At 40.3% G+C, this 19,482-nt stretch overlaps 1 protein-coding gene across 2 annotated transcripts; it reads right to left on the reverse strand.

The window, feature by feature from the left end:
* Window positions 1-277: 277 nt before the first annotated feature.
* Window positions 278-14,685, reverse strand: zgc:194209 (adipocyte plasma membrane-associated protein). Of its 2 annotated transcripts, XR_191714.4 has the most exons (10): window positions 14,573-14,685; window positions 8,258-8,347; window positions 7,719-7,840; window positions 7,529-7,630; window positions 6,774-6,926; window positions 6,580-6,695; window positions 5,018-5,178; window positions 4,681-4,876; window positions 2,011-2,977; window positions 278-1,886 (listed from the first exon to the last, which is right to left on the reverse strand). XR_191714.4 is itself a non-coding variant. In XM_004570001.4 (9 exons), exons 2-9 carry the CDS (start codon window positions 8,344-8,346, stop codon window positions 2,768-2,770), a joined length of 1,149 nt encoding a protein of 382 aa, XP_004570058.3. In that variant the 5' UTR covers window position 8,347; window positions 14,573-14,685; the 3' UTR covers window positions 278-2,767. The 2 variants fall into 2 exon arrangements, 1 of the variants encoding a protein (XP_004570058.3); XM_004570001.4 differs by having other exon boundaries at window positions 278-2,977.
* Between the last annotated feature and the right edge of the window lie 4,797 nt (window positions 14,686-19,482).

A 19,482-nucleotide genomic window follows, 5' to 3' on the forward strand; every position in this document is an offset into this window, starting at 1 on the left:
CCAAGCTTTTGGCTCACAGGGATTAACCTTATTTAAACATTTTGGGATTTAATGTACAGCTATTTTGTTCTTACCTCTTTTCGTAACGTTGTTTACAAGAATCTCCAGTGTCTGTAAAATGCAATACAATACAAAATAAAATATAAGTTATAATTGGATGGAAAATTTGTCATTTTCAAATTTGTTACAAAAAACTAACAACGTCCAAAATCCAAAGATTTGTGGTTTAAAAATGTATTTTTTAAAAAAATTTGAATCCAAGGACAGAGTCACAATGGAATGTTAAATAATGTAAAAGTTTTATTTAAAAGACTAACTTTTCAACATGATATTAACAGTAAACCTCCAAGTTTAAGACAGTCCAAAATTCACATTTATTAGGTTCATTTCAAATTCTGTAGAAAGAAAAGTTAGCGAAATTTGACAATCCAGGCCCGCGTCTCAGCAGTAATGGTGAACCAAACCTAATGGATTTAACCCAAGAACAGTAACACTATCACCCAATTTTACCCAATATACCCGACAAAAAATACTTCCCATCAAAATATATTAAAGTACAACAATATATGGCAAATTGAAGTACTCTTCTTTTACTACCCCCTATAAGTCTCATAAAAAGAAAAAAAAAAAGGTATGCGGGGACCCTGTACCCCAGCGGTCCCCAACCCCCGGGTCTCAGACCGGTACCGGTCCGTGAGTCGTTTGGTACCAGGCCGCGAGAGCTGAGGCTCAGGTGTGAAATGTATGGTTTTCAGGGTTTTTATCGGTTTTCAGCGTTATTTTGTTATCGTTTTTATCGTTAACTCTGTTTTCCTGGGTCTTTTCACATGTGTTATGAATAAATCTTATTTTTTTCGGTACCGGTACTAGTTTTATTTTGTTGTATTTATCCGCGACATCTTAAAGGCCGGTCCGTGAAAATATTGTCGGGCATAAACCGGTCCGTGGCGCAAAAAAGGTTGGGGACTGCTGCTGTACCCTAAAATTAGTGAAAAATTAGGGAATGGTTAACTAAAAATAATAAAAATAGAACTGGGAACTTGTTCTTTGGTCCATACATACCTGGGACATGTAAGCCCGGGACAGTTCAAGTTCAAATTTGTATTCGCCACATGCAGTGGCAGGTTGCCCTGCAGTGGAATGAACCCGCCCCCCGACCTTACACACACAACACAGACATCACATGGGGATACAAGTCAGAGAACGGTTGCATTACAGAAAAACCACTGAAATGGACACTACAATGGGAAAAGTACAAGAAGAAAAAAGAGACCTCTACTCATGCTGGGCTACAGGAGGACAGCATGAGAACAGGAAACAAAAAAAAAAAAACTCCTCTGCACAGAAAAGCACATAAATGTCCACAGTACAACATTATAGAGCACGTGACCAGCAACAGGGTTGGGTAGGGGATAAGGAGTAATCCCAGGCAACACAGCAGCCATCCTGCCACTGCGCCGACTCTCCAGCGCGGGCCCAGACCCGCCTCGTGTTCCCAGGAGGCAACAAGCATCGAAGGCATTAGAAGGGGAAGGGAAATGTGTGAGTGCTTATCAGTGTAAGTGTATGTGTGTGCGTGTCCATAGTTCAGCTGAGACAGTGTCCTTCACCCTATCAGGCTAAGTAAACAGTCTGCTAGCCAACCCAGGTGGCCTTGCATGGGATGGGAAGAATTGTCATCACACAGTTGTTATCAGGGAGTTTTTGTTCGGCTCCAGCCTTGGGCCCGTGCAGCTGGCGCCGTGGTGTCCGCATGTTGATGTTGTTGATTTTTCTTTTATGCGAGCAGCTCAGGAGAATTTTAAAGCTGTTCTTTAACACTCCGACACTGGTCTCTCAATCTCCCGTTGGAGAGCCGCGAGCCTCCCCATGATGGTATCAAACTTCTGTTCCGTGAAAAGAAACAAAAACATTTAATTTTTTGATCAGCTGACGATAAAAGTTTTTGTTTACCAAATGAATTCTCTTGGAAATTGCCACCTATTTAATAACTGGATGGGTGAAAATCACCTGAAATTAGTGTTCTAGGGTTAACGAGTGATGATATTAAAGTCAGTGATGGTTGGAAAGCCACCAGGTGTCTCTACAGTTGTGTTCCAGTTTTTCTCCTGCAGTGCAAAAACAACTCATAAGCTATTTACGTGAGGATATATTTATCCCCTGTTCATCGCAGGTTTCTAATCTGATTTCACATCTAGAAAAAGACACTTTCTCTGCTTTTGATTGTTGAGTAAAAAGAGGTTTACTTTAATCTGCTCAGTAATCCCATTCCCCAACTACATCGTTTCTAACCTACAGTGGTCAGATATGAACATAAGTCAAACATAAGTTTGATCATTTAATTACATTTTATTTATATAACACCAAATAAGAACAACAGTTGCCTCAAGGTACTTTATATTGCAAGGTAAACACCCTAAAATATTTGCAAGAAAACCACAATCAGATAGCCCCTATGAGCAAGTACTTGGCAACAGTGGGAAGGATAAACTCACTTTTAACAGGGAGTGTAATTATTATTATTTCTTTAAACTGAGCAGTATTTCAGGGATTCACCCGTAGCCCTGTGTTTTTTGGACACTACGTGTCTTTAGAGGAAAAGATTCGACATTCATTATTTTTAGGGGTGGATTCACTGTGTCTTAAAATGTCTTCAGGTTATCATATTTTCTTAGTTTACTGCTCTGGAAACACTAGTGGTTGTCCTAATGTGAATGTGAAGAACCCTGCATCCACATAAAACGAAAAGAGTCTTTATATGTCATCATTAGCTATCCCAGCCTTCCAAGATGGGAAGGAACGGCAGGTCGGTGCTGCCCAGGTAGGTTCTCCCTCGGTGCTGGAAGACATCGCTGATGGCCCATGTGAGGCGGCCCTCCGGGTCATGAAGCGTTCCCATGAGTTCGCCATCCAATCCCAGCTCCAGGACCAGAGCGTAGCGTGGCAGCAGAATGTTATACCAGTTCAGGGGAACCACCTGGAAACACAAACGCATTGAATGTTTACTATTAGTGCTAAAGTGTAAAATAACTTTAGCACTTAGCTCAGAATAACTCAGAATGTACAGCTAAAATCTGGTAATGTGACAGTTTCCTGCTTTACTTCATTACATATGACAGTAGACAAAGAAAACTTTAATGGAGTACTGCTATTAGCAATTTCAAGACATCAATTTGGACTCCTTTTGTGCATCTTACAGACTACAAAAATCTATGAATTTACAATAATCAACCTAATGAATTGCTAATAATAGAAGACACATGACATAAAGAATGACTTCTGAAAGAGTTCTTCAAAAGTTTTCTTGTTCACTTGAAATAAATAATAAATAATAATACTATACACATTTACAGTCTTCCACTTTTTGTTATGCCCCCCCAATAATTTCCAGATAAAAACCAGACCCGAGGCTTACAGCTACTAACAACACAGGACACGAAATGATGATTAAGGAGAGGAGAGAAAAAAAGAAAGACATTAATACTTCCTGTTCCCTTTTTTATTAAGATCTTTGCATGGAGTGCTGTCTTTGTTTGACTTAGCTTTGCATACATGTGGAACTATAACCGGAGATGGTGTCAGGCTGCAGGGAGTGGCAGGAAACAACATTAGACAAAGACGTGTCAGTGTTTTCTTTCATTCAGACTAAAATTGAGATATGTCCACTGTGCTAAAATCGTATAAACTTAAAATAAAAGCGAGTTTTTATTTTCCTGGGAGATCAAATCGTGTCTGAACTGAACCATTTCTTTTGTTGCCATGTCTTTGATTTAATTTTCACCCTTGAAGCAGTTCACCAACAGTTCAGATGTGTGTCCTGGGATGAATTCATTCAAGTGTGTCCGTGTGTGTCGGAGCAGTGTATTTAGTGTCTGTGTGTGTCCAGCTAAAGAGGCCCTGACCCTGTCCTGTTAGATTTCACACTGTCTCGTCACCATGCAGTCAGCAACAAAGCTTGACCACACTATAAATAACTGAGAATCACGGAGACCAGATGCATTATGGGAAAATAGATGAAACTACACTGCTTCTCAACAGAACCTCTGAACTTAAGCTGGGAAGCAGCTAAAACCTTTCATTATTAATTAATCTGCATTGAGCTTCTAAATACAAAAGATGTCCCAGCTACTAACAGCTTATTTGTTACTTTACAACAAAAAATAAACATTTAAGTGATTAATACTTTACTAAACTAAAATTTTCAGGTGATAGTTTAAGCTGATCTATATTTATCCCTATTAGTCAACTGACAACTTTTTTTAATAGCTTTGTTTTTATCATCGGCATTTTTGGCCGGATCTTTTAAATACTCAACTCAATCCAACATCACTAATTTCAAATTTTATTGTTGCTTTGGGGAACTGAAGTCATTTCGCAATTCCAGCCAAACAATATTTTAACTGGTTATTTGCAGAAACTACAGACTTTTTTTCTGTGTATTTACATCTTATATTGACGCCTTTATTATTAAATTTAAATAATCTTAATTTAATTGGACTGAGTTGCAGCTATCAACACAAAAACCAGGATGAAATCAGCACTTATCTGAGATCTTAAAGGCTGTTTTAAAAATAGAGCAGATCCTGTTTAGTTGCCAATAATCACACAAGTGAAGGTTTGACTCACATTTTTTTCTTATCACCCATCAGCACATTATCCTCATAATCAAAACTCACTGACCTTGGCAAGGAAGCGTTTGATCACTGGGTACGGAGCAATCATATCCAGGAAAGGTGGCATGAACTTCCGAAAGCGAGGTGTTGTTATGCCAACCAGGAATGTACCGTGGTCACTGAGGCGGATGTTGTCGGGATAACCAATCATATTGTCCATGATGACCTCCTTGGTCCCAGATTTTGGGCCTTTTAACCAAAACCTGATATACAACAAAACATTTTTCTTGATTTGAGTTTTTCTTCCTTTTGGGGGGAAAAAAGATCATTTTAAGGGAAAAGCTTAGTTTAGGCCTCCAGAAAATGAATGCAACTTTGTATAATATCCTCTAATCAATCCAAACCTCAGTATACGTCCAATGCTGGTTTCCGCCAGTAGCAGGAAGTCTTCGTCAGGTGACAGGACGATGCCGTTCGGCATGTAGAGAGAGTCCAGAAGCACAGTCACACTTCCTGACTGGGGATTGTAGGAGAGAAGACGGCCAAGGCTGTTCAGCTCGATCACCTGAAAAACAATCAGAATTGTTCAGTTTGAACGGTTTAGCACAGCTTAGCCTGATTTTGTACAGCTCTGTATTTAATGTATCCAAACGCCATTTATATAAAGCTCCAGTTTATCTCTTTAGTTTACATAAACTCATGCTGCTCATTTTATCATCGCTCTGCTTTGTTGAATCACCTAAAATACACAAAAAACTACATTTGTTTCTTTGCCTGTTTCACTTCAGTTAGCTTATTTGAGCAAATCGTAGCTTATCTGAGATACATTTACTTTTATCTTCATTTATTAATTTCTTACTACTTGAAAATAAGGAAGAAACTATCTCCCTCTGCTCTCAACCAGTCATGACAGATGGCCGGCCCTCCTGAGCCTCGTTCTGCTGGACGTTACTTCCTGTTAAAAGTGAGTTTTTCCTTCCCACTGTTGCCAAGTACTTGCTCATAGGGGCCATCTGATTGTTGTGGTTTTCTTGCTTGGCTTATGAAAAACATTTAGAAAAATGGTTTTATTACATTATTTTATTACATTTAATAATAATAATAATAATAATAATAACTTTATTTATAAAGCGCTTTCAAACAAAGTGCTGTACAACTATTTGAAACTAAAAAGATAAAAAAGAAATAAAAGCAATACAGGTAAAAGACACAATACAAGTTAAAAACAGTAAAAATTTAAAAACTAAAAGCCATAGAATTAAGACATGTAAGATAGGGTGAACAAATGTGTCTTCAGCTTAGTTTTAAAAACCTCCACAGAGCATGCCTGCCTAATATCTTGAAGGAGGGTGTTCCACAGAAACGGGGCAAGGGCAAGATTGCACAGAGAGGGTGGATTCTGGTTGTGTTATAACTCCCTTATCCAGAGAGTGACATTTAATGACCGTAATAATGCTCACTAGAGAATCCATCAGCTCTGTCTTGAACAGTAACGGTTCCACCTTATGTTAAAAGGGTTCTCACTATCTACCACCCAAACTCCACATAAAATAAAACATGGTCATCCCTCTGGCAGTCGACTGCCACGGTGAACCAGGAAATCATATTTCTAATTTACATAATTACTGTGAGAGGTTAATCAGATTTTAAAGTGCTTCCTGAAGCCTCACCAGCAGGACTGAATGGACTCTTGTTGGTTCCTTTTTTTTGGCAAATTGGGCAGATGAACAGAGACAAAGAACTAGCTTAAGTGTCCTCTTGTGTTTTTGAGTGCTGTGGTTACTAAGCAACTCTGAAGGGGAAAAAAAACAATCCTCAATGGCGCTTGCTTGCATCAGCAGTCCTTTTTGCGATCTATTAGAAGACCAGAGCTGCTGCCCACCTTTGTTTCCAAATCTTCTTTGTGCAAATCTATAGTAAAAATTGTGTTTGGATTATTATTTTAAAGCCCAGACCTCCTTCTCACCTCCAGTTTGACGTGCCTGCGTCCCCAGCGACTGGAGGAGTCCGTGAAATAGATGATTCCAGTTTGGGAGGAAATCTCAAGCCCGTTTAAAAAGGTAAAGGGAACGCCATCAGCTCCTGAGGACAAACAGAATGACTTTACTGGTCTTAAAGGGATTCATACAGCATGTGGAGCACAACTAGCACACTCTGTACCCTCTGAATTAGCCAGGAGTAAAGTCTTTTCTCCGGTTTTGGGATCCACGCTGTGCAGCCCAAAGTAAGAGTCAGCAACAATCAGCTGACCGTGACGATCCAAACGGATGCCATGAGGGCGACCGCACACAGGTTCATAGTCTGTACTGCTCCCTGCAGACACACAACATGTGGTGCTGTGAAAACATTCAATGTTGTTCATTTTTGTGTCTTTTTGACATGCAAAAATCAACTTAATGATTTCCATTAGTCTCATATGTGCTTTTAAATACTAAAAAATAAACCTCAAATTATAAATAAAGGTTTAATGAATAATTAAATGCATCACCTTTAATATTCAGGTTTCATGTGTGCTGCAAATTACATTTTTCCCAGTGTTGTTGTAGCTAAATTCAGCGAGTCATCTGGTTTGGGTTATTTCCACTGAGGTAAATGAATCCTTGTTAACTGCCAAAGTTCATTATCATCCAATTTTCTTCTAACCAAATAAAGCACTGAGCTACTTTGACTGTCCCCTTAGACATACGAGCTCCTATTAGCCCTCTGATACTCAAAGTTAAAATTTAACTTTAAAAGTCATGTGAAGTCAGCTATTAAATGCCAGCTTTTATCTTCATACTATTTAAAAAAGATGAACTGCTGATTTGAAGGACATAATGTCACAGATTACAACAGCTACACAGTAAAGTTATCAAGACCACAAAAAGTTAGGAGGAAAGTGAGGAAGGATCAGTCATCCCTGAACAAACACCAACCGCATTCTGGTAGATTTTGTCCCATGTGAGTGATGAAGGTCAGGCTGTCGTCAGGACCGATTCTCCACAGCTTCCCGTCCACTGTGCCCGTGTACACATTACCTGAAACACACACTCCATCAATATGTAGCTTGCACGTAGATGTCTTCACACAGGAATAAGAGAGAAGGGGGAAAACAAACTCTCTCACCATGCTCATCAGCAGTGAAGGATTCCGGTCCGTGTAGTTTCCCAGTGAACAGCCTACGACCCTTCTGCAGACGGGTGTTGACAGCCAGCGGCCCTTCCAGAGCCGGAGGTGGCCCCTTCAGTCTGAGGAAACAAACCGTGGGTAACAATACAGGAAAACTGAACAGCAGCACAGAGCTAGATGAACTTTGTGTTATGAGCTATTATAATAGTTTTTGAACCTTAAATGAAAGTAAAAATGTAAATACATGGTTTTACGAAAGCTACTCTCTATATACACAGAGGCAAAAAGCATTTTTGATTGAATTAAAACATAAAAATGCAATCTGACTTTGACTGGTCTGCCCTTAAACTCTTCTCCTTATACACATCTGATCCAGTGGTTTCACTTTGCTTGTAAAACAGCAGTTTGGTTCTTGCACCCGCTTTTAAAAGGCTATTAACTGTATCTGCTGCACTTCCCACTATAACCATGTTTGCGGGCCTGAAGCGCTCCGCAGTCACGTTGGAGGGACTCCAGCTGAAAGTGTGAATACTTACACATGTGGTTTGGGGTCGATGGGAGACGGCAGCAGGTAAACTCCAACAGCTACAGCCAGGAGAGCCACTAACAGAGATCGCCTTCCCATTCTGAGCGAGACAGGAAAGAAAAAGCACTGGTTACTAGAAAATTCATGACATCATAACACAGCTGCAAACTATTTGTGGCCAAATATTTCTGCCACCCTTTGACATTTTGTTGTTTTTCACTGGTCTATTGACCACAGAGCTGAATTGTTTTAAATGTATTTTAACTTAAAAAAAAAAAAAAAAAGAAGTATCCATAAAGGGGAGACAGTTACTATGAACTTTGGATGCCTACAGATGTGAATTTCGGGGAGTTCCAGCACGATAACACGTTTTCCAGCAGTGACCTTTTAATGCCAAATCATGACTCGTGTTCTTAAAAACATTCATTCTAACACCATGAACATGATTATCTCCACCAAAAACAATGTTGTGACTTCAGTCAGCAGCTCCACACACGCTCCTCCTCCTCATCTGCTCTGACAGATTCATTAACCATGAAGGATCCAGAAAGGGGAAAAAAAAAAATAGAGGTCGTCCACTATTAGAACATTTCATGCTTTCAGGCAGCTTCATGGACACAGATGAGATGTACATGATTAAAATCCCCCCATAACGAGACATTTTGCATGTGTAGATAATTTTGAGCATAAGTCAAAGTAGAAATGTTAACATCCACAAGGAGATTTAGAATTAATTCATTATTATTAATTAGTTAACTAAAAACGTTATTTGTGTAGCATTCATGCAGCTAAAATTCCATCACGATTTTTCGAGAAAATGTGTGATAATTATATTTCTGATGATGATTTCTATCCATGTTTGCAACTTACAGGAAGCTGCAGCTGCATTATAGCACAACACTATTAACACAGCATTCAATCCAGAAATGTGCATCCCCCTTTTTCGATTACAGCACATAGAAAACAAATCAAATGTTTAAACTGAGAATATTCGCTAATTTAAGAAAAAAAAAAAAAAGAGCCTATTTGGATTTTGTGGCCATGTTTCCCCCTGTGTAGATTGCTGATTCATTTTTACAAAACTGTAGTCTTAGGCTGGCACGTGGCTCTCAGTCTCAGATATTCCCGGCTTTGTCTTAATGTTGTGAGAGTTGCTCACGAATGGCCTTGCTCTATGTCATATGGGTCAGTCCTAACACAAAGTAATAGAACAGCATCACTATTAGCAAAAAAACTGTCACAGAGAATATATATATATAAAAAATACAAATACAATTTTTTTTTAATAAAACAATGAATGTATAAAATAATTCTGGATAAAAATAAAATAAGAAACAATAAATAGAATAAAACTACAAACTACTTACAATAAAGTAAATAAAAATAAAGTAAATCTGATTAATTGTCTTCAACCGACAGAAATCGCTACCTTATCGTGGTGGAGGGGTTTGTGTGTCCCAGGGATCCCAGGGGCTATGTTGTCTGGGGGCTTTTGCCCCCTGGTAGGGTCTCCCATGGCAAATTGGTCCTGGGTGAGGGACCAGAGAAAGAGCGATTCAGAAGACCCTTATGAAAAGAATATCGAGGGAACAGTTTACCCTTCCCGGGATAGGATTACCAGGGCCCCGCCCTGGAGCCAGGCCCGGGGAGGGTGCCCGAGGGCGAGCGTCTGGTGGCCGGGCCTTAGTCCATGGGGCCCGGCCGGGCACAGCCCGAAGAGGAGACATGGGCCCATCCTCCCGCAGGCCCACCACCCGCAGGAGGCGCCATAGGGGTCGGGTGCATTGTGTGCCGGGTGGTGGCCAGGAGCGAAGGCCCTGGCGGACTGACCCCCGGCTGCCAAGACTGGCAATAGGGACATGGAATGTCACCTCTCTGGTGGGGAAGGAGCCTGAGTTAGTGCGTGAGGTTGAGAGGTACCGGCTAGATATAGTCGGGCTCACCTCTACGCATGGCTTGGGCTCCGGAACCAGTCTCCTGGAGAGGGGCTGGACTCTGTCTCAGTCTGGAGTTGCCCCTGGTGAGAGGCGGCGGGCTGGGGTGGGTATTCTAATATCCCCTCGGCTTGCTACCGGTACGTTGGGGTTTTTCCCGGTGGATGAGAGGGTTTGTTCCCTGCGCCTTAGGGTCGGGGAACGGATCCTGACTGTCATCTGCGCCGAGTGGCAGGCAGTTCGGAGTACCCAGCCTTCTTAGAGCCTTCGGACTGCCTCGAAGAGATTCTGGCAAACCGTCAGGCGTCTCAGGAGGGGGAAGCGGTGCTCTACCTGCACTGTGTATAGTGCTGGCGGAGCGCTGCTGACGTCGACTGGGAAAATTGTCAGGCGGTGGAAGGAATGCTTCAAGGACCTCCTTAATCCCACTGACACGTCTTCCGAGGAGGAAGCAGAGTCTGGGGATGAGGGGAATGACCCGTCAATTTCCGGGGGCGAGGTCACTGAGGCAGTTAAACAACTCCTTGGTGGCAGAGCCCCTGGTGTTGATGAGGTCCGCCCCGAGTTCCTGAAGGCTCTGGACGTTGTAGGGCTGTTCTGGTTGACACGCCTCTGCAATGTTGCGTGGAGATCAGGGGCAGTACCTGTGGACTGGCAGACCGGGGTGGTGGTCCCCATCTTTAAGAAGGGGGACCGGAGGGTGTGTTCCAACTACAGGGGGATCACACTCCTCAGCCTCCCTGGGAAAGTCTATGCCAGGGTGCTGGAAAGGAGAGTTCGTCTGCTAGTCGAACCTCGGACACAGGAGGAACAATGCGGTTTTCGTCCTGGTCGCGGAACACTGGACCAGCTCTTTATCCTCTCGAGGATACTTGAGGGTGCATGGGAGTTTGCCCAACCAGTCTACATGTGTTTTGTGGACTTGGAGAAGGCATTCGACCGTGTCCCTCGGGGTGTCCTGTGGGAGGTGTTGCGGGAGTATGGGGTGTCTGGCCCATTGCTACGGGCCATTCGATCCCTATACAACCGTTGTAAGAGCTTGGTTCGCATTGCCGGCAATAAGTCGGACTTGTTCCCGGTGGGTGATGGGCTCCGCCAGGGCTGCCCTTTGTCTCCGGTTCTGTTCATAATTTTTATGGACAGGATTTCTAGGCGCAGCCAAGTGGCGAAGGGCTTTCGCTTTGGTGCCCTCAGAATCTCATCTCTGATTTTTGCGGATGATGTGGTTCTGTTGGCTTCATCGGGTGAGAGCCTCCAGCTCGCACTGGAACGGTTCGCAGCAGAGTGTGAAGCAGCGGGAATGAGGATCAGCACCTCCAAATCTGAGGCCATGGTTCTCAGCTGGAAAAGGGTGGAGTGCCCACTCCGGGTCGGGGATGAGTTCCTGCCCCAAGTGGAGGAGTTCAAGTATCTCAGGGTTTTGTTCGCAAGTGATGGGAGAAGGGAGCCAGAGATTGACAGACGGATTGGGGCTGCAGCTGCAGTAATGCAGACGCTGCACCGGTCTGTCGTGGTGAAGAGGGAGCTGAGTGTAAAAGGGAAGCTCTCAATTTACCGGTCGATCTACGTCCCTACCCTCACCTATTGCCACGAGCTGTGGGTAGTGACCGAAAGAACGAGATCGCGGATACAAGCGGCAGAAATGAGCTTCCTCCGAAGGGTGGCTGGCCTCTCCCTTAGAGATAGGTTGAGAAGTTCGGCCATCCGGGAGGGGCTCAGAGTAGAGCAGCTACTGCTCCACATCGAAAGGAGCCAGCTGAGGTGGTTCGGGCATCTGACAAGGATGCCCCCTGGGCGCCTCCTGGGTGAGGTGTTCCAGGCATGTCCCACCGGGAGGAGGCCCCGGGGCAGACCCAGGACACGCTGGAGAGATTATATCTCTCGGCTGGCCTGGGAACGCCTTGGTGTTCCCCCGGATAAGCTGTAGGAGGTGGCTGGGGAGAGGGAGGTCTGAGCCTCTTTGCTTAGGCTGCTGCCCCCGCGACCCGGCCTCGGATAAAGCGGATGAAGATGGATGGATGGATGGATGGATGGATGACAGAAATGGTTTTGTTTAAATAAACAAAACCATTTCTTCTTCAAGCTATTTCAGAAAAATGTACAACCTGGTACACAAAAGTTCACCAGTATTCAGGAAAATTGCAAAGCTTAAAACTTCCTTGGCGTCGAGCCTCCAGACACTCACTGAATGTCGCTTCCTGCTCAATATCGACTGGACAAGACGCACATATCAGCTCAAATATGAAGCACAACAAGCTGCCTTTGTTAACACATTTTATGGTTACGCTACAGGACCTGCAGTTAATGAATGCTCGGAGTGTACTTTGGCTTAGTGTTGATTACACCAAGCTCCTCTGATTCCTTTGAACATAAAGGAAACACTGTGGAGGTTTTTCTTGTTTCCTCACATCAGGTGATGTTAATCAGTCAGAAACTCAGATGTGGCATTTGAGTGTCAAGTGGAAAAAATCTGACATTTTGCAGTTGTGACAGCTTTGTAGGAATGAGAGAATTCCCAAAGAGTGAGCTCTGGGGAACAGTTGTGCAACAGATTGCTGGATTTCCAGCTAACCTCCTTAAATTTAGAGGCTAAATAACAACTTGTTCTGCACATTCTCCTGCCCCATATCAATAAATAAAAAGTCAGGAGACTTTGTTAAAATGAGTTTGTTACAATTATTTCCCATTATATACATATATATATATATATATATATATATATATATATATATACATACATACATACATACATACATACATACATACATATATATATATATATATATATATATATATACATACATACATACATACATATATATATATATACATACATACATACATACACATATATATATATATATATATATATATATATATATATATATATACATACATACATACATACATACATACATACATACATATATATATATATATATATATATATATATATATATATATATATATATATATATACATACATACATACATACATACATACATACATACATACATACATATATATATATATATATATATATATACATACATACATACATACATACATACATATATATATATATATATATATATATAGTTATTTCTTTTTTTCTGGTATTTGTTAGTTGGTAAAGTAACAGAATCATGTCTGAGTAGTTTACTAATTCACAAAAGGGTTTAGTCCTGATGATAAGGAGAACAGTGGTCCCTGTATGCAGCACATAAAAATTATTAATTAATCAGCTTAGCAAGGTGACTGCTGTGCTCCGGGGACAGGTTGACATGCAGAAAGCTTGAGCCAGCACAGATTCTAGATCAACATTCATCAGCCCATCTCAATCAGTAAAAACCACTGTAGAAAAACTGTATTTAAAATGCACACATAAATAAAACAAACTTTCCCCATCTTATTTTAGATATTCCTTTATTTGATAAGCTTCAATTTTTACGAGTCTGCTATTGTAAAATAAAAACTTGCCTTTAAAATAAAGTTTACGCTGACTCACCTTCTGGTACAAACTGGTATTACACAAAAGTACAGCCTGGCCCTAGTTGGACTTCTGTTGATTTCTCTTCAACACAATATATGGATGTTTTGGACACTGTTGATTGCTTTAGTTAATTCTGTAAGACTTTAAATTATTTTTAATCATATGAATTTACAGTAAGTGCTTTTAAGTGTAAAAAGGTACATTCTTTAGTTGTTCACCTAAAGAAAATATGCCTGAGTGCAAGACAGGGTCTTCTTACGCCCTTAAAAAATGCCAGATAACATAACAGCATGTTTCTGGGACCGCATGTTTGTCACCCATGTTGTATCGTTAGGTAATGAAGCATTATCTGGTTGCAACGGTGCGTTAAGGTTCAGCTTTCACCACCATGTATTACGTATTCAGACCATTTGTTCTGGCCAGTGGAAGCTCAACTGAAAACCATTACAATCAAACCTGCTACACCCGAGAAGTTTTTTTTTCTTAGTGGGTCATAAAAAAGTCTTTAACTCGCTTTCAATCTTTTAGGATAAAGCAGGTAAACGTATAGCCACAGATGTTTGACGGGAGGTTTGTAGAGCGCAAAGAGAACATTCCCACTTGCTGGTCGTGCGTGCGTTTGGTAACATGAATCACTGGAAATAAAAACCTTTTATAAGTATGTAGTCGAAGCCGAAATGTAGTCCAGAGCCTAGTAAGTCCAACAAACTATTGAATTCGGTTTTTTTTTCAAGTTGTTATTCTCCTAAAATAGAGCAGATTCAATTAATTTACACATTTTTAAGCGCAATCTGGCACAGGGCTCACAGAGAACGGTCACTTTAAACTCGCGTTCGGTGGATTAGTGACTGTTTTAAATGAGCGCGAGCTAAAAATGAAACGAAGTATCAAACTTACATGACTGAAGTTCTGAGCGCGCGACTCCTCCGTCTGCTGGATAAGCCTCCGTATCAAGCAGAGGCGAAACGGTAACGTCAAGACGACCGGAATGTACAGGAGCTTATCCGGTTTGGACCATCAAAAATAAAAGCCTCATTGGCGATTGTTTTGGAACCTATTTATGTCTTTGCTTAACAGAAATCCAGTGAAAAGAATTACAAACCCCAAAATTTACCGTCAAAGATTTTAACGTCATTTAAGTTAGTATAAAATTTTGATTGAGGACATTTTTCCAAAAATGGATTGATTTACAAAATATATCACTCTTGCTCAGTTTTTATTTTGAAAGTGGTATTGACGTTACTCCCGTATTTTTCCTGACAACTTCATACAAGAGGTTGAGTTCGAAAGAGGGACTCCCACATTTATGTGAGGTTATTTGAGTTAGGGTCAAACAGAGGACGAAAGGAGGAGCTGCTGCATTGCTACTAGTGATGGGATTTCCGGCTCTTTTTAGAGAACCGGCTCTTTCTGTTCGACTTACTAATAAGAGCCGGCTCTTTTGGCTCCGAACAGGTTGTTTTGTTGCTTTAATTAATTTATTATTACAATGATATTAAATTATGCACAAAAGGAATTACTAATGTAAAAAAAAGTGGTTTTATTTATATATGTTTATATATAAATATATACAGTGGCCCCTAGAGACAAAGCATGTACAAACTCCAAAACACATTTCTAGCGTTAACTGAAATTCCAAAACAGAGCTACCTAGATCACTTAAATTACACAATTGAAAGCATATGTGTATTGTTTGTGTATTTATACACAAGCACTCATATATATTCAAATAATTAAAAAAAATGTTCATTTACTTGTTACTACCACACACCATATCCGGTCGTTGTTACTTGCCGGCTTGTGTAGGTAGGTAACAAAAGCTCTAGGTAACAAAAGCTCAACACTGCCCCTAGCATCCTGGAGCACTTCTGTTTGGCTTTTGTACGTATTTTGGAGTTTTTACGTGCTTCTGAGTTTTTACGTGCTTCTTAGTTTGTACGCGCTTCAGGGTTCGTACATGTTTTGAAGTTTGTACGTGCTGCTTTGTCTCTAGGGGCCACCGTAAATATACTTTTTTTTATTCACTCCACATAAAATGTAATAAATAAATCATATAATACAAAAACCAACTATTCACAGTTCAACTTTTAACTATTTAAATTTTCAGATTTTTCTTTTTAAACAAATTTAAAGTGAAACAACACAAAACACTGCAAACCACAACACAATTACATATAAATTAAACTATGAAAACAAAAAGAAGATGCATATTCTCTGACATATGGGCCTGCATAAATAAACTTTCTTGCAGTGCAAAGCACAAGGCTCGCATGCTGAGTGAAGCAGAAAAAAAAAGTGAGAGAGAGAGAGAGAGAGACCCATGGCTGGCGATAAGGAGCCGGCTCGTGTCGTTCACGTCAAAGACCCGGCTCTAAGAGCCATTTCGTTAGCGACCGACACATCACTAATTGCTGCCAGAAAGTACTCGTGACAATCTCTGAACAGTTAGAACACAGCAGATACCTCTGGTAACCACAGGTAATCATATTGGTCCAGATTAAAGATAAATAGATTATTAAACAGAGCACTGTTGGCCGAGTCTTCTCTGTCCACGAGTAAAAAGGTACTGTTTGAAAAGGTATTTGCCCCCTACCTGATAACTTAGCTTTTGCATATCTGTCACATTTGTTCTGGATTATCCAAAAAAAAAAAAAATTAAACAAAGATATCAAGAAAAATAAAATGCTATTTTTCAATCATCATTTCATTTATTAAGGGAAAAACGCTATCCAAAAAGTAATTGCCCCTTTTTGTTAAATCATGAATTAACTGTGATTAATCAAAGATTTTTGGAAAGCTAAATTCAATTTCATCATCTGATTATTACCAGACCTGTTGAATCAAGCAATCACTTAAATAGATCTTGTGAGACAAATTCAAGTACGCTAAATGATCTCAAAAAGCAACACATCACACCAAATTCTAAGGCTTTGGGACTCCAGTAAACCAAAGAGAGCCATTTTCCACAAATGGAGAAAATTTGGAACAGTGGTGAACCTTTCCAGAATGACCGGCCTTCCTAAATTACTCCAACAGCCCAGTGACGACTCATTCAGGAGGTCACAAAAGAACCCAGAACAATATTTAAAGAACTGCAGGCCTTAACCTGTCTCGGTTAAGGTCAGAGTTCATGATTCAACAATAAAACATTTTTTTCTAAAAGAGACTGGGCAAAAATGGCATCCATGGGAGAGTCCAAGGAGAAAGCCACTGCTGGCCAAAAGGAACACAAAGGCTAATCTCACATTTATCAAATAACACCTTGGGGATCCTTTCTGAAAATATTCTGTCGACTGATGAGACAAACGGAGCTTTCATTAAGCTTTGTTTAATATTAAGATTTGTTTGATGATCTAAAACACATGTGTCAAACTCAAGGCCGGACATTTATATCTAGCCTGCGAGATCATTTTATATAGATTTATTATTATTGTTATGCATGGCCCGGCGATATGAGGCGCTAATAACACACAAACTACAGTTCCCATAACGCAGCACTGCAGCCTCCTTGCTGAACGCTAGCTAGCTGGGAACATTCCCGCATCAATCAAGTCAAACTTCTATTATTGCGAAGCTAGCCCCTCACAATGGCGAAGAGACCGGTGGGAGGCTGAATATAGGGCTTTGGAGTTGACGTCACGTTGCAGTGCATTGTGGGATCGCGGTGCCATGTCAGTAGGCCAGAAAGCAAAACAAGCGCACAATGTTGGAGTGTTGGAATTCGGACTGCCAGAACCAAAATCAGCGCAAAAGACAAAGGGCTGTATCGCGACCGATTGCGCCCAGACGCCAAGAGACGGTACTTTGAAAAAATTGCGTGCATTGGTAATGTGGACCCGTATGAAATAAGGACGTGGAGTGGGAACCCAGACGACCACTGTGACCTAGTTGTGTGGACACAGAGAGACCTTGCTGTGATACGCATCTTCCCTGATGTGGATTTCTGGGAACCGCGTTTAAAGCAAGCACAAGACTTCTTCCTTAAAGTGTGCCTTCCTGAAGTTGTTGGGAAATACTTCTCCAAACAACGTGCTGCTCTAAATAGCCTGTAATGTTTCATTTTGTGGTTCAAGATTGATGCCAGCTGTGTGTTGACATGTAAATAGTTTGCATTTCATTTTTTTTTCTTTCAACATTATGTTTATTAAAGTTTTACATATATACATATATAAAGTACATACACAAACAAATTTACACAATAAACGAAACACAAGGTACATTCAATGAAAGCACTTGAGTCCATGAGACCTCTGACAGATTTTAAAGAATAATTTTCAGATTGCAGCATATGGTTGTGGTCCTGTACAGGGAATAGCTAGGCTGTCCCTGTCTCACACAGTAAACCAGATAGATCTTTAGTCCCAATATACTGGATGTAGCGCCCCCAAATTTTCTGGAAAATTTCTTGTTTATCTTTTAGAGTATATGTAATTTTCTCTAATGGTAAACATAAAGATAATTCTTTGAACCTTGCATTTCATTTTTATGTACTTGCTAAGTACATGTGAACAGATCAAGAATAAAAAAACAAACAAACAAGTATACTATTCTTTTCTGTTTTATTGAAACTACTTCACACAAAGTACAATTATTTACAATGAACTACACATGCAACACAACAGCTTTATGAATACTCAACAAGAGCAAGTTTCATTTGGCCCTGGTTTGACCACCACACTGGGGCACATATTCACCAAAACACAGCAAACAAGCAAACAAGCAAGTCTTTTTGCACTTTGACATTTGTTTTACTTTTCAGATCTGAAACCTATAACTTTTATACTGTATGTGTTTTGAGTCTACGGGGACTTACTTACTTTTAGCACGTTTAGCAGTTGATATTGGCTTCTTTTTTCAGTACTGGAGCTTCCTGCTCATTGAAGACTTTTCTAAAAGGAAATGCTTAATCCAAAATGGCGTTTTAAGGGCTTGGATTAATGTCAATTTCAGCAAATATTCTTTCTTATGTTAAAAGAACATGGATCTCTGTCAGTGATAACTTCTGACTTTATAACTCAAATTTTAAGAGAGAGCTTCACTGCTAAGCTTTCATCTGTGTGGGGTTCAAATCCCTTATTCAGATTAAGATTAAGATTTTATGTGACATTACATTGGCAAAAATTAAATTTACTTGAATAATGTGAGTATTGGAGTAAGTACTTGAGTAATTTTTGAATAACTTTAATTTTGTAATGTGCATATTTTATGAATAATGATTTTTCAATACTTTAATCTACTGAATAAGTAAGAATTAGACTTAATAATCTTTTTACTTTAAAAAGGGAAATTGTGTACAATCTTTTATTCTCCAAAATGCACATAATAAAAATGTTTTGGGGAATGTATATGCTTTTTAAAAACCAATTGCTTCTTACCTGATGCATGCTATAACTTTCAGCAAAACTGAACTAAAATTTGTTAACAAGCTTACCAAATAAGAAATGTTTTGTGAATTTTCTTTGCAGAGCAACTGGAAAGCCGGCTGTTATCAAAGCCCACATGCCCTAAAAAGGAGGGCGCGCTGGCCAGTAATGAGTTCATCACTAAGTTTAAGATAAGAGTTGATCAGAATAGAGGCGATGATGAAAGTCTGGAGCATCAGTTGGAGGCTGCCAACCTGTCTGATGAATCGTTCGAGGCCCAGACAGAAGTCAACGGACAAATATGATCACAGACATTTTAAAAACGCGAGTTGAGAGTTAAGGGGGAAAAATATTGTAATAAGTTTTGTGTAACTATTTTTAAATCCCTGTAGAACCTGAACCGTGTAAGCTAGCGCAATAATTTTTTTTGCATATGAAACCAGA

Source organism: Maylandia zebra, linkage group LG17 (genome assembly GCF_041146795.1).
Source record: "Maylandia zebra isolate NMK-2024a linkage group LG17, Mzebra_GT3a, whole genome shotgun sequence".
Classification (NCBI taxonomy): Eukaryota; Metazoa; Chordata; class Actinopteri; order Cichliformes; family Cichlidae; genus Maylandia; species Maylandia zebra.